Source organism: Capra hircus, chromosome 14 (assembly GCF_001704415.2).
Source record: "Capra hircus breed San Clemente chromosome 14, ASM170441v1, whole genome shotgun sequence".
NCBI lineage: Eukaryota > Metazoa > Chordata > Mammalia > Artiodactyla > Bovidae > Capra > Capra hircus.
Genome location: NC_030821.1, coordinates 74,012,417 through 74,027,512, shown reverse-complemented (window position 1 = coordinate 74,027,512; position 15,096 = coordinate 74,012,417). Strand labels below are relative to the sequence as shown.

Below are 15,096 nucleotides of genomic sequence, written 5' to 3'. Positions count from 1 at the left end.
TCCTCTCCCCGTGGCCCGCCCTGCCTCTCCCCATGGTCCGCCCGCCTCTCCAGGTGGTCCGCCCGCCTCTCCCCGTGGTCCGCCCGCCCCTCCCCGTGGTCCGCCCTCCTCTCGCCGTGGTCCCCCTGCCTCTCCCGGTGGCCCGCCCGCCTCTCCCCGTGGTCCACCTGCATCTCCAGCCCTCTCCTCCCCAGCCGATGCCCAGGCAGCCGACCCTCTCCCCATGCTAACCACCTGCCTTTTCCTCCGGCAGTACCTATGTTCCTGTCCCGGCCAAGATCAAAGTGAAAAAGAATAAGGTGAGTCAAGGCACAGGTGCCTTGCCCTCTAGCTCAGTCTCACTTTCAAGGCTCCGCCTGATGACAGAGAGAGCCATCTCCCCACTCTGCCCGCATCTGGCTGCAGAGAGCCCCTGGGCCCCCAGGGTTGGCAGCAGTGGGTGGGCCCCCACTTAGAGAGCAGAGAGACGAGCCCTGGAAAGTTTCCCTTAAACCTGGACCCTAGACCAGCCCTTGTCACCAGTGCAGATCTTTGGGCTGCCCCAGATCCGCTGAATCAGAAGCTCTGGGTTTTTACAAGCCCCCCAAGGATGCTGACGCTGTTTGAGAGCCACTGCCCCTATGGTGTGAGAATCTCAAAGCCAGTCCTCACCTCCTGTCTCTCTGTATCGCTGTGTTCCCCAGTAGGCCCTGGTGTGGGGTTGGGTAAGACGTGGGCAAAGGGCAGAGGGATGGTGGAAGTGAAGTGTTGTGTGGAGATGAAGAGATAGGTTCAGAGAGGCCAGGCAACTTGCCCAGAGACACATAGCTTGTTCACTGATGCTGTGTGCCGATGTCCTCCCAGGGGTGGCTGTGTGACGTTGAGCATGTTACTTAGTGTCTCTGAGCCTCGACTTCCCCACCTGTGACACCAGGAGAGGGACAGCTGGCATGTGAGGTCATTCTAGGGGCTGAAGGTCATTCAGGCCCATGTCAGGCTGGACAGGAGGCTTGGTGTCTTCCTGCAGGGTGCCAGCAGTGTCCTTGTCCCCGGCCCACGCTGCTCCCTTGGAACCTTCTCCTGCAGCCTCATGTCCTGCTCCTGGCCTCCTTGACTGTTGTTCAGATGCCGCCTTCTCACCCATTCCTTCCTCGCCTTTCTCTGCTTTTTTTCTCTCTGTGGTCTCATCCTCTATTCCAGCATCCTCTGTGCATCCAGGATTTAGGTTCAGTTCAGCTCAGTCACTCAGTCGTGTCTGACTCTGCGACCCCCATGGACTGTAGCACTCCAGGCTTCCCTGTCCATCACCAACTCCCCAAGCTTGCTCAAACTCATGTCTATTGAGTTGGTGATGCCATCCAACCATCTCATCTTCTGTCATCCCCTTCTCCTCCTGCCTTCAGTCTTTCCCAGCATCCAGGTCTTTTCCAATGAGTCAGTGCTTTGCATCAGGTGGCCAAAGTATTAGAGCTTCAGCTTCAGTAGCATTCCTTCCAATGAATATTCAGGACTGATTTCCTCTAGGATGGACTGGTTTGATCTCTTTACAGTCCAAGGGACTCTCAAGAGTCTTCTCCAACACAGTTCGAGTTCAAAAGCATCAATTCTTCGGCGCTTAGCTTTCTTCATGGTCCAATTTTTACATCCATACATGACTAATGGAAAAAACATAGCTTTGACTATATGGACCTTTGTTGGCAAAGTAATGTCTCTGTTTTATAAAATGTGGTCTAGGTTTGTCATAGCTTTTATTCCAAGGAGCAACTATCTTTTAATTTCATGCCTGCAGTCACCGTCTGCGGTGACTTTGGAACCCCTCAAAAATAAAGCCTGTCGTTGTTTCCATTGTTTCCCCATCTTTTGCCATGAAGTGATGGGACCGGATGCCATGATCTTGGTTTTTTGAATGTTGAGTTTTAAGCCAGCTTTTTCACTCTCCTCTTTCACCTCCATCAAGAGGCTTTTTAGTTCTTCTTCACTTTCTACCATAAGGGTGGTGTCTTCTTCATATCTGAGGTTATTGATATTTTCCCCTGCAATCTTGATTCAGGCTTGTGCTTCATCCATCCCAGCCTTTCATGATTTAGGTTAGGGTCCATATTGTCCACTAGATCATACCCCTCCCAACCCCCCGTGTAGGGATATGAGCTCCGGGCACTGCTGTCCCCTGTGGACACAGCAGCGTGCGCCACCTGACGCGTGCCTGGGGTCCTCCCCCAGCCCCTCACCCTGGGCCGCATCCTTCCCTCTGCAGATCCTGATTTACCACCCGGCCTTCATCAAGTACGTCTTCGACAGCTGGCTGCAGGGCCACGGGCGGTACCCGTCCACCGGCATCCTGTCGGTTATCTTCTCACTGCACGTCTGTGATGAGGTAGGACGCACCCCATCCCCCGCTGCCTCGTGTTCCCCAGGGGGCCGAGAGAGCACCTGCGGTCAGGACCTCCATCCCCACCCCCAGGCCTTTTCTGGGAGCTCAGGTCCTGTCTCCACGGTGGGGCTTGCAGTCTCCTCCGTAGGACCTTCCAGGAAGGAGCCGTGTTCTCCTGGTATGGGAGCTTCCCTGGGCAGGGCCAGGCCCATCAGGTAGCTCACACCTGGGGGCCGAATAAGGGAGCAGATTGTAATGCGGGAGTTGTCTGGGGCTTTGGTTTCCATCTCGTTTGCTCATTAGAATCATCTGTGCAGCTAGATTCTAGCCCCCAGGCCACAGCCCACTTCCACCGGAACTGCTGGCTGGGGACCAGGGACCCAAGGGTTCCCCCAGCACCCAGGAGTTCCTCTGCTCACCAAGATTGAGAACCAGTGATTTTGCCAAGTATGCCTTTCCCCATCCGGAGAAGGCAGTGGCACCCCACTCCAGTGTTCTTGCCTGGAGAATCCCAGGGACAGGGGAGCCTGGTAGGCTGCCGTCTATGGGGTCACACAGAGTTGGACATAACTGACGTGACTTAGCAGCAGCAGCAGCAGCAGCCTTTCCCCATCATGGACTCGCCTAGCTGTCTGCCAGGCTGTGCCCATGTTTCCATCGGCGATCTGGGGTGCTCACTGCCTCTGGGCAGTGAAACAGGAGGGGACCACAGTCCCCCCAACTTCCTCCCTGGCCCGGGTTTAGGCAGGCCCCCCCAGTGTCCCTTCTTGTCACCTACGGTCTGTCCTTGCCCCTGCACGGCTCAGAGCTGGAAATCGCAGGTAGGAGCTGTGCTCTGTCACCATCTCCCCCATCCTTCACAGAAACCCGGGGTCCCTGCCAGAAACCATATCTGCCTCTCGACTCCCCCTGCAGCCCCCACCTCCTGTCTGCTGGTCGCAGAGCACATGGGCTTCTGCCTCAGGAGTGCCCTTCCCTCCTGCCCTGGGGTGGCCAGGGCCGTGCTGGCGTTTCCTGAAAAGTCTGCAGTCAGCACAGAGCTGTCTCCTGGTCTGGCGGGCCCCCACCCCTGGAATCTGTCTGCCACGCTGCATCCTGCATGGCTATTCCTCCCCCTGAAAGCCTCTTGCCCAGTCCCTTGGGCTTCCCAGGTGATGCTAATGCTAAAGAACCCACCTGCCAGTGAAGGAGAGGGAAGAGACACGGGTTCGATCCCTGGGTTGGGATCCCTGGAGGAGGGCATGGCAACCCACTCCAGGATTCTTGCCTGGACAGTCCTATTGACAAAGAGGCCTGGTGGGCTAGGAGCCGTAGGATCACAGAGTCGGACATGACTAAAGCAAATTAGCATGCCAGACCCTTCCTGATCATCTTCTACTCATTTTCCAAGATCCAGTTCGAAGGTCACCTTGTTGGACAAGCTCTCTGCCTGCTCCAGTCGCCGCGCCCTCCTCGGTGCGGGGAGGCAGGGGAGGGGGCGGTGGGGAAGCCCTGGCGTCAGCCCCTCTTGAGGGCTCAGTTGGTGGCTGTCATAAGTTAGCAGCTCAAGGGGACTGTTACACCTTTTGGTCATCACCTCCTCTCGAATATGGGCAGGACTGTGATTTGTTTCTAAAAGATAGGGTATGAAAAAGTACTTAATATTTGACCCTTTACAGGATAATTTTGCTGATTTTCGAATAGAACAAAAGCAAAAAAATAACCATCTATTAAACTTCCTACCTTATTTGATCATGAAATATATTATTTTGTGTTAACACTTATTTCTCCAAGAAGCACATTAATTAAAAATACTTTTATGGAAAGTTTTGAGGGAAGAAAAGTTAGGATTTACATTGCATAATGTATAAGTAAAATTTTCTCATATATTTTAAATTTATTAAATGGTGATATGATCATAGAAGCTAGAGAAAGAGAAAACATCTTGGAATCATATAACCAAAAATACATATTTTTGTCTAAGTAGACAATTTTTTTTTCCTCTAAAACAGTACTTATCCTGGCAAGGGCATGTTGATAAAGATATGATTATACATTGATTAAAAAAAAAGAAGCAGCAGCAGCTCCGGGGACTGAGACCTAACTCCCTCATCCCTAATTTCTCCAGCATCCCCCTGAACTCTGACAGGTTTAATGCACACGACACAAAATAAAGGCTCAGTAAATGCTTGTCGCATGTAAGAAGCCTACCCCCCAACCCATGCACCAGACAGTGAGGACCTCTGGACCAGGTGAATATCAGCCCAGGGGAAGAAAAGGAGAGGTACCTTTTCTTGGTGGACCACACCCACCTCTCCAGGGTCGTCACTCTTGGCCCCGTTTCCCAGATGAGGAAAGTGAGGCTCAAAGAAGTGGTTTGGCATTCACAGGTTATACCAGCCGGAGGCAGAACTGGGGCCTGGGGCGGACTGCTGGACTTTGAAGTTCTGCTCTTCAGTCCTTGGAGAAGAGGTTGTACCTCCCTAGAGGTGGACCCAGCAGGCACAGACATGCAATAGGCTTCCATTATTATGCCTTCTGGCCTTGGACTTGCCTTTGACTCAACTTGCCTTTGCTACCTCGAGCTCCTGGGAGTTCCCGGCTCCTGGAGGCTCCTGGAGGCTCCTGGAGGCTGTTTCCCCCACTGACCGGCTCTCGCCTTTGCTTTGCCTCCGGCAGGTGGACTTGTACGGCTTCGGGGCGGACAGCAAAGGGAACTGGCACCACTACTGGGAAAACAACCCGTCGGCGGGGGCTTTCCGGAAGACTGGGGTGCACGATGGGGACTTCGAGTCCAACGTGACGGCCACCTTGGCGTCCATCAACAAAATCCGGATCTTCAAGGGAAGATGACGCTGCGAAGGGCTGAGGACAGGTGTGCCACGTGCGACTTCACATCCAGCCCCAGCCTCTCACTGGCGCTGTTCTTCTCCAGGAACTTCGAGGGCCAGCCTCAGGGGTGTGCCCAGGTGCCCCTCACAGCCTCTTGCACCCCAACATTTGGCAGCATCTACTCAGCAAGGTCGCCGACCCCTGCCAGGGCTGCAGACCAAGTCTCAGAACCAGTCTCGGGAGGGGAGAAACCGCTCTCCCCCACCCCCCACCCCAGCGCTCTTCTGGGCTGGGGGAGGCGGGAAGACTCTGGAGAGGCCCCATCCAAGGAGTCCCATGTTCTAGAGGAGAGGATGGTCTCCTGGGGGGAAGCACAGAGACTGCGCTGCCGAGGGGTCCGGGGCCAACACTCTGATTCTTGCTGGGAAGTTTCTGGGTGAAGATGACCTCCAGGAGAGCCACCCCACCTCCCCTTTCTGCCCAAAGATCATTGAACCGTGGCCAGGAGGGGTCCCCGCCCTGAAGGTCTTCAGAGACTCTAAATGCCCAGGAGATGTCTTTTTCCCAAGCTGACGTTTCCTCGAGTAACTGATCTCTGTGGTTATCATGACGGCTGAGCACGGGTCTGCGTGCTTCCATGTGCCTTGGTACTGGGGGGAGAAACGCATGCATTGACTGAAATGTGGCAAAAACCCCAACTTGGGGAAGGAGAGACCCCAGCAGCGCACTCCCCTTGGTCTGTAGCTGGGGAGAGCGTTCTAGTTTCCAGAGCCAATGTCTGAGCTGCAAGAACGCTCAGTTGGAGCTAGGCTCCATCCAGAGGCCCGTCAGCCATGGATCATACATTCTTGTTTTCATAGACTATTGGATTTGGTGCCCATAACCTTCCAGAGCTTTGTGGCGGAGAGGGGGCATCAGCCAGCAGTTGCCCCCAGGGTCAGATCCCCCCTGGCCACCTGTGTGAGGACATCCTAGAAACGTGACCGTCAGAGGGGAGAAATCATACCTCATCCTTCATGTCCCAGCTGCTCTTTCTTCCTCGTCAGCCTTCCTAGTTATTTATTGTTTTGTCTTTTAAATTCAACTGACATCGTCTGCACTTTGTAACTCGGTTATGCTCGCTTCAGCAGGCAACTGAGGTGTGGGCGCTCAGAGCAGTTTTGTAGAAATCTTCAGACGTGGGGTACTGGGGTGTTTAGGGCTTGAGGGCTTGCTGGCGGGCAGACCCTGGGGTGTCGGGTTGGTAGGTTTGCGGGATGCTATGTATCTCCTTCTCTTCCAGCCCCACTTTCGTCTTCCTCACTGTGGGCTTAGATTCAGTCTCAGGCTAAGAATCTCCTTGGGGCTAGGTGGGAATAGACTCAGTCCCAGGTGGCGTTTGTGGTAAAGAACCCGCCTGCAAATGAAGGAGACGTAAGAGATGTTGGGAAGATTCCCCTGGAGGAGGAAATGGCAACCCGCTCCAGTCTTCTTGCCTAGAGAATCCCCATGGACAGAGGGGCCTGGCGGGCTACAGTCCATAGGGTTGCAAAGAGTCGGACATGACTGAAGCGACTTAGCATGCACACACTGACATTTGATCAAAAAAAGAGAAATTTCTTGCTGTCGAGGGCATTCCCTGAAGGGCCACGGGTGCCTTGAGAAGGTGTGACCGTGGGCTGGAGGAGGATGAAGGATGCCACTTTCAGAGGCCAGGGGTCCCGCCCCACCGCGCCGCGCAGCCCTCTGCAAGCCCTGCTCTCCGCCTCCTCGTCTCCCTCTGCCAACAGGGAGGGTCCACAGCGGGTATCGGTCATTTACAAGTGTCCCTAGAAGTCACACACCCTGCTGGTTCTTCCCCTAAAGGTTTGCCTGGGGACAGGGTCCAGTTTTTCTTTGATTCTCAAAGATTCAGAATCCAGAAAGTCTTTTTTCAAAAAAAAGAAAAAAAAGGCAAGCAAACAAACAAACAAAAATGTTCCAGCGTTAAAATCCTCCAAAACCGAAGATCCTTTTGACTGACAAATGCTTGTCAATTGCTGTGAGGTCACGATTCCCAGCATAAATCCTGAGGCTAGAGGTCATGGCAGTCCTTGACGTGAGGAACTCTGCTGGGTGTGTGGGTTGGCTGAATCGCTGCCGCCTGGCCTCCACCCCGTCTCTCCCCGCCACCAGGCTGTTCATTGTGACATGCCTTTCAGTGCTCGGGTCCCCTTTTGCAGATGAGCAAAGCAAGGCCAGAGAAGGGAAGGGACTGCACAAGTGAACCAACTGTGAAATAGATCTCGAGCTAAAAGAGGGTGTTATTGGGTCCCTATTAGGCCACCTAGAGGTGGGCTTCCCCAGCCCCTCTGAGAACCGTAGTCAGTGTAAGCTTCTGACTGCAAGCCTCTCACCACCTGGCTTCGTTCTCAGGCCGCCACGGGGGCCTGAGGCAAGCTGTGACCTCTGCCTTCTCACTCCCTTCTTCCAGTGGAGGAGATAGCTTCGCGTTTTTCCCACAGCTGGGGCAGACACGGCTTTGTGTCTGTCTCCTGGGCTTACCAACGGCCACCTAAGCGAATCCAGCCAGCCACTGTGGCCAGGATTATCACACCATTGCCTTAAACCAGCAGGGCCCATACCTGGGGTAAGAGTGGCTGAGACCTGGACAAGAATGTTTCCACGGGGGGTTGGCCCCCAGCCAGAGGGTGAGAAGCACCCACAAAGGGAGGCTCTCCTTGGGGCCCAGCATACCAGCCCAGGGCTCTGCCCATTCCGCAGACAGAGCTCCTTGGAGACTAGCCCCGGGCAAGCGTTAGAGGCATTCCTGCTGCAGCAATCAGTGCTGAGCCTGAAGCTAAAGAAGCCGGGCTAATGAGAGAGAAAGATGTCAACAAACACCCTAGCCTTCTAGCTCCCCCAGGGAACCAGGAAGCTGCTCTCTGGTGCTGGAGCAAAATCTATGCCTGTAGCCACATCTCCTGGAGCCCCCGGCCTCACCCACGGGAAGAAGAAAGGAGGGCGAGAGGGTAGTGATCTGGGGCAGAGACGAAAGTTCTTGAATGGATGCATTTGGAAACCCCAGCTTCATCAGGTATTGTCCAGAAAATCACCTAAGCTGGGATTAGTGGGAGAAGCCAGATCTAAGGAAATAGGACATAAAAGGGAGAAGCCAGGCAACGAGGGGTGGGCAGGTGATTGCTATGGTGGGTGGGAGTTGGGGGCAGGTTCACAGGAGACCGCCCCCCCAAGGCTCGGCTGTGGCCAGAAGGGCCAGCGAGAGGGCAAACCTACCTCGATGCAAACTGGGCCTCTGGGTCCAGGGTGGAATGGAGTCACAGAACGCTGAGCACTGTGATGTTTGCTTCAGCTGTTGCCTTCAAGGCAGCCTGAACCCAGAGAAAAAGTGGAAGACTGAGAACAGCTCGCCCTCCCTCACATGGTTGTGGTCGGAAGTGCTTTCTCCAGGGAAGCCAGAGATGGCTGGGGCTCCGGCCACGCGCCATCAGGACCCGCAACTGTTCTCACCCCTCCAAAAAGCTGGGGGCTGTCACCACGTCCATCAGGGACATCTGGTTTGTGGCAGGGTTGGCCACAGGCCATCGGCTGGTCATCCTCTTGTGGGGTCTGGGCTACTGTGTTTTGAGCCCCCCTGGGGGGCCGTGGGTGGGTACATGACACCTGTGCACAGATGAGGGTGACGGACAGCTACCAGGCAAGGTGGCATCACACAGTCTGTCCTTACCCGAAGCAACACGTTTCCTCCAAGCCTGCCTCCAGCCTCCTGTTTCCCTCCCAGCCCATCAGAGATCTGTACTTATGTTGAACTTGACCCTGTTGCTCAGCTTCTGATCTGCCGTCGTTGCCCACCCGCCCAAGATCCTGGTCCAGACACTAGCTTTAACCCGGGTCTGTGTCAGGAGACCCCACTGGGCCCCGGTAGCATGGACGTGGTGCACCGTCACGCTAGCACTTAACCCAGTTCGTGTCAAAGCCAAAGTTCCCCGAGCACTTTTCCCCTCTTTGCAGTCCTGTTGGTGGGTTGGTTGGTGGTGTTTTAAAGTCCGCTTTCCTCGTCCGCCCCTCCTTGCCTGGCTCCCGTGCTTTGCAGCTGAGTGTTCATCTGGATGCTTTTTTGAATGAAGTTGGCAAGAGTCTGCTTTCCACAGCCTCTGCTCAATTTTTTATTTTTAATTTATTGTTGAATATTTCCAATGATCCAAATCAAAATGAATAAAAGAGAGCTATTTTATCGTTCAGGTATGTCCGTCGTTTTTCTGTAAGGGCCGTGTCTTGGTGCGGCCTCTCAAAGTCTCCATGCAAGAGATGCTTTGAGTCTTAAAAGACACCTCCGGGGTTAGTGTCCACCCTGACCAGGTACCCAGAGGCTCAGGACATGAAGAGCTAGCCTCTGCTCAGATGCAGCTGTGCCTTCTCCCTGCTGTGTGACTAATGCCAGTCACCCAAGCCCTCTGAACCTCAGCTGTCTCATCTATCCAATGAGCATCACCGCAGGAGCTATCAGACGGGGTGTGAGGTCTAGAGTAAACGCATCCTAGGCGGCTGGAGGAGACACGTGCCCACTCAGTGCACTGAGCGTTTGCTGAATGAAGTAGCCTGATGTGGGCAGAGTTCGTGTCCCTCCTTCCCGAAGAGATGGGCACATCCATGTATGGGTACAAGTGCGATCCAGAGTCGGCACAAATCTCCCAGGTTTTAGAAGAATTCCAGCAATCCAGTCACGGGACTACAGAATGGAAAGCAGGTGTCAGTAATGCTGCCTCCCAGTTGGTACAGCGCTTTACAGTGTGCACACTCCCTCCCTAGGGGTAATCTTGAACTTTCTCAACAGCCCTGCAGGGCTGGCGAATGGCAGCAGGCAGTTGCGGGCAGAGGTGATGTTTAAGCCAAGACTTCCTTCCCTCTCCAGATCTGGGGCTCCCTGTTCTCTTCAGTGACACCTCCCCAGTCTCTTGACAAGTTTGTGGTGACCTGAAGACAGCTCAGGAGGCAGGACGGTGCAGAGATTAGCACAGGCGCTCCGGAGTCAGGCTGCTCAGGGTACTGCGTATTAGCTATGTGAACTTGAGCACGGTCGCTTAACCTCTCTGTGTGTATTTCCTTATGAATAAAGTTGGGACGGGGCTTCCCAGGTGGTGCTACTCGTAAAGAATCTGCCAATTCCAGGAAACTCGGGTTTGATCCCTAGATTGGGAAGATCCCCCAGTGGAGGAAATGGTCACCCACTCCAGTATTCTTGCCTGGGAAATTCCATGGACAGAGGAACCTGGCAGGCTACAGGCTCCATGTGACCAGGGGGTCACAAAGAGTCGGACAAGACTTAGAGACCAAGCAAAGTTGGAGTGTTGAAGTACCATCCATGTAAACATGTGAGTGAAAGTGATAGTCACTCAGGCGTGTCCGACTGTTTACAACCCTACAGACTGTGGCCCACCAGGGTCCTCTGTCCATGGGATTCTCCAGGCAAGAATACTGGAGTGGGTTGCCATGCCCTTCTTCAAGGGAACTTCCAGACCCAGGGATGGAACCCAGGTCTCCCGCATGGCAGACAGATTCTTTACCATCTGAGCCACCCAGGAAGCTGTAAACATGCATTGAGAGTTAAATGAATTATACCATATCTGGGCCCTGATCTTATCGTTTGTTGACTGGAAAAATTACTGACCTTCCATCAGAGACCTATGTTCCCCTAGGTTTGTTCCTGGTTGGTGTCACATTAGAGCTCTGCAGAGGGAATGCCTACCCACTCCCGTATTCTTGCCTGGAGAATTGCAAGGACAGAGGACCCTGGTGGGGTTCATGGGGTTGCAAAGAGGCGGACAAGACTGAGCTACTAACACGCCCACAACCATTCTATCACAATAGAGCTGTAATGTGGACACGCGGCCACAAGATGGCGACACACAAAGTCAGGCCCTACCGGATGAGCTCAGCCAGGTGGGAACTCACCGCCCCCTTGTCCCAGGCGGGAGCTGCCAGCAGGGGACAGAATCAGCCAGGATCCTCCATAGGTGGTCCCGAGGATGCAAAGGCATTTCTTTGGGACCCTTCAGGCACCCGCTGGGTACAAGCCAAAGCCAGCTTGCTCTGCACCACTGACCCTTCCCACAAAAGCCGGTCCCCCAGGATTTGGCTGTGGGCCCACTGACGAAATACACCCAGCAGCATCCCACAGCCTGCTCCAAGCACACGCTTGACTGTTTCACAAAGGGTTAACGGAATAAGAAAAGAAGAACAAAATTTTCTCATTTTCAGCAACATGGATGGACTTGGAAGGCATGATGCTATGCAAAATAAGTCAGACAGAGAAAGACAAATACTGTATGGCCTCACTTACAGTGGAACCTAAAAAATACAATCAGCTAGGGAATATAACAAAAAAGAAACAAGTGGCTATGTGCAGGGGAGTCGGGTGGGGGGGTGCAATATAGAAGTGGAAAAATGGGAGGTGCAAATGCGGGGTGAAGAAGACAGGCTCAGGGATGTATTGCTCACCATGAGGAATATAGATGCTGCAGCTGCTGCTAAGTCGCTTCAGTCGTGTCCGACTCTGTGCGACATCATAGACAGCAGCCCACCAGGCTCCCCCATCCCTGGGATTCTCCAGGAAAGAACACTGGAGTGGGTTGCCATTTCCTTCTCCAATGAATAGAAGTGAAAAGTGAAAGTGAAGTCGCACAGTCATGTCCGACTCTTCATGACCCCATGGACTGCAGTCCACCAGGCTCCTCCATCCATGGGATTTTCCAGGCAAGAATACTGGAGTGATACTATCTTGTAATAACTGTAAATGGAAAGTACCTCTAAAAATTGCATAAAAGTTATCTTAACATTTAAAAAACAATGAAAAATTTTGAAAGTAGGAAAAAAACAAGTCAACCAAAAAGAAGGTGGGCTTCTAATTTCTTTTCACTTTATATCATAAGGATCCGCCCATATACACAAGGATTGACAGGAGAGAGTGTATGAGCATCAGTGTTTCCTACATACCGCCCCCCCTCGTTGTTTCTTTCTCTTCCTTATTCATTGTCACTGTTCATGGCCCCCTGTGTTTAGGGATTCGCCTCAGGCGTTGCTCTGGTCTTGTTTGAGCGAGTGGGTTTCTTGGAACGTGCCTGTCACATCCGTCTGCCGTGTCACTCACCAAGCGGAGGTGTCCCCGGCCCTCTGGCGCCCCATCCTCCAGGTGCCTTTGGAAGATGTTTTGTTTACACCAGCACTCACTAAAGTCAAGTCCCCAACGTCTATCCCTTCCTAAGTCAGGACATTGTGTGAGGTACAGGAAGCTGTGCTCTAGGGGCTTGAGAAGAAAGCCCTGTGCCGGTCCGTGGGTCCTTCTGGGTCCACTGGGGAAGGGCTGGGCTCTCCTTCTGCTTTGTTCTGACTCAGCACCCACCGAACACGGCCGGGCTCAGGCACTGGCAGCCCTCCCTCAACAGCATCCGTCCATGGGACAAGGATGACGGGACAAGGATGACGGGACAAGGATGACGGGACAAGGATGATGGTGCGTTTTCCCCTCTCACCCCCTCCCTTTAACACGCACCACTGGGCCTCTCCAAACTCTGGAGTCCCGGAGGACACAATGATGTTCCTTCCGTGTGTCAGAGTCACGGCCCTTTGGTCATCTTCAACTGAAACACCAGGTCCTCGTTGGAATTGGCAAACTCCAGGTAACCTGTTTCTCGGAGACTCTGGGCACCTTGCCACACTTTTATTTGTGGGCACAGGGGAGAATTCAGAGATTGGCTATGCTCAATTCCAGTCCCCCTGGTATGACCTGAATTGTCTTCCCCCCAAATCCACATGTTGAAGCCTTCACCCCAATGTGATGGTATTCAGAAACAAAGCCTCTGGGAGGTGGTTTGGTTCATATGAGGTCATGAGGGTGGGGCCACATAGCGGGATTAGTGCCTTTATAAGAAGAAACATGCCTTCAAAGGTGTCTCAGTGGTAAAGAATCTGCCTGCCAATGCAGGACATGTGGGTTCGATCCATGGATCTGGAAGATACTCTGGATAAAGAAATGGCAACCCACTCCAGTACTCTTGCCTGGAAAATTTCATGGACAGAAAAGCCTGGCAGGCTACAGTCCATGGGGTTGCAGAGTCGGACATGACTTAGCGACTGAATAACAGCAACAACAACAAAGAAGAGACAGAGGGAGAAGGCAGCCCAGCAAAACCACATCCGCGCTGCATCCGGGAAGCTTGTCCCTCCCTCAGTCCCTCCCCCATCTCCAGACCTCCGCAGGGCTCACCTCACCGGCTCTCATGGCTGCTGCAGGCGGGATGCTGCAGTCAGGGGTGGAAAAGTCAGTTCGACTGGATGAAACAAATAAGGGAATTGCATGTTTTGCTCCAATTCAACGCCACACGCTCCAGTTCAGCTTGACTCGTAGTACAGTGAGCAAAGGATTGTTACTGGCTCCTTAAGCAATCTCTCCATGAACACACAGGCCAGGACTGAAAGGTGGGCCTGAAGCACTAAGATCTCAGCCACTTGGAATCAGAGACCTGGGCCTTGTCAGGCTCTGGACCGTGGAGGGCAGAAGCCTGCAAGCCAAGGGAGCAGGTTGCTAAGAAACACACACATCGATTTGCTGTCTGCCGGGAATGGGGGAGCATCCGCAGCAGGACGGTGGGTACCAGTGACAGGAAAAGGGGAAGGCGCCATCTGGCACCCACGGCCCAGGTGGCACCCGCAGCAAAGGAGAGTTAGGGGAGCGGGGGTGCGTGAAGTCCAGAACCATCTACGAAGCCAACAGAGACGTGGCCCTCACCCTGGAAGCTGCTGCTGGGAGCTGGGCGGGAGCGGCCACAGGCTGGGGGATGGCGGGGTCCTCAGGAGCCCCCAGGCCCTTCCCGCAAGTCAGGGAACAAGCCAGCTTCTTTGCAGGGCTGGCGGTCCACCCGGTGCCACACACCTGGCAAGTGGAAGACCACAGCAGGGGGTCCTGATAACCATCAATTCAGAGCATCCTTTCTCCAGTCCTGGAGAAGCGGTGCTTCAGCTCAGCTCAGTTCAGTCGCTCAGTCGTGTCCAACTCTTTGCGACCCCATGAATCACAGCACACCAGGCCTCCCTGTCCATCACCAACTCCCGGAGTTCACTCAGACTCACGTCCATTGAGTCAGTGATGTCATCCAGCCATCTCATCCTCTGTCGTCCCCTTCTCCTCCTGCCCTCAACCCCTCCCAGCATCAAAGTCTTTTCCAATGAGTCAGCTCTTCGCATGAGGTGGCCAAAGACTGGAGTTTCAGCTTTAGCATCATTCCTTCCAGAGAAATCCCAGGGCTGATCTCCTTCAGAATGGACTGCTTGGATCTCCTTGCAGTCCAAGGGACTCTCAAGAGTCTTCTCCAACACCACAGTTCAAAAGCAGCAATTCTTAGGCTCTCAGCCTTCTTCACAGTCCAACTCTCACATCCATACGTGACCACAGGAAAAACCATAGCCTTGACTAGATGGACCTTAGTCGGTAAAGTAATGTCTCTGCTTTTGAATATACTATCTAGGTTGGTCATAACTTTTCTTCCAAGGAGTAAGCATCTTTTAATTTCATGGCTGCAATCACCATCTGCAGTGATTTTGGAGCCCAAAAAAATAAAGTCTGACACTGTTTCCACTGTTTCCCCATCCATTTCCCATGGAGTGATGGGACCGGATGCCATGATCTTAGTTTTCTGAATGTTGAGCTTTAAGCCAACTTTTTCACTCTCCTCTTTCACATTCATCAAGAGGCTTTTTAGTTCCTCTTCACTTTGTGCCATAAGGGTGGTGTCATCTGCATATCTGAGGTTCTTGATATTTCTCCCGGCAATCTTGATTCCAGCTTGTGTTTCTTCCAGTCCAGCATTTCTCATGATGTACTGGTGCCTACGTATAACCTGTTACTGCAGAAACTCGAGAGCCCTGAAGGTGCCTTCCGCCCCACCATGATGTCCACAGGT

The 15,096-nt window shown here is 53.4% G+C and overlaps 1 protein-coding gene across 5 annotated transcripts in view; it reads left to right on the top strand.

Moving 5' to 3' along the window:
- The window catches only part of ST3GAL1 (ST3 beta-galactoside alpha-2,3-sialyltransferase 1), a 91,021-nt gene extending 81,642 nt beyond the window's left edge, over nucleotides 1-9,379 (top strand). For 4 of the 5 annotated variants that reach the window (XM_018058595.1, XM_018058594.1, XM_018058593.1 and 1 more), the window contains 3 exons: nucleotides 254-299; nucleotides 2,234-2,353; nucleotides 5,009-9,379. In XM_018058595.1, coding sequence (XP_017914084.1) covers nucleotides 254-299; nucleotides 2,234-2,353; nucleotides 5,009-5,182 — 340 coding nt within the window. In that variant the 3' untranslated portion in view covers nucleotides 5,183-9,379. The remainder of the gene's footprint in view (nucleotides 1-253; nucleotides 300-2,233; nucleotides 2,354-5,008) is intronic. The other variant, XM_018058596.1, reaches the window with a different exon arrangement.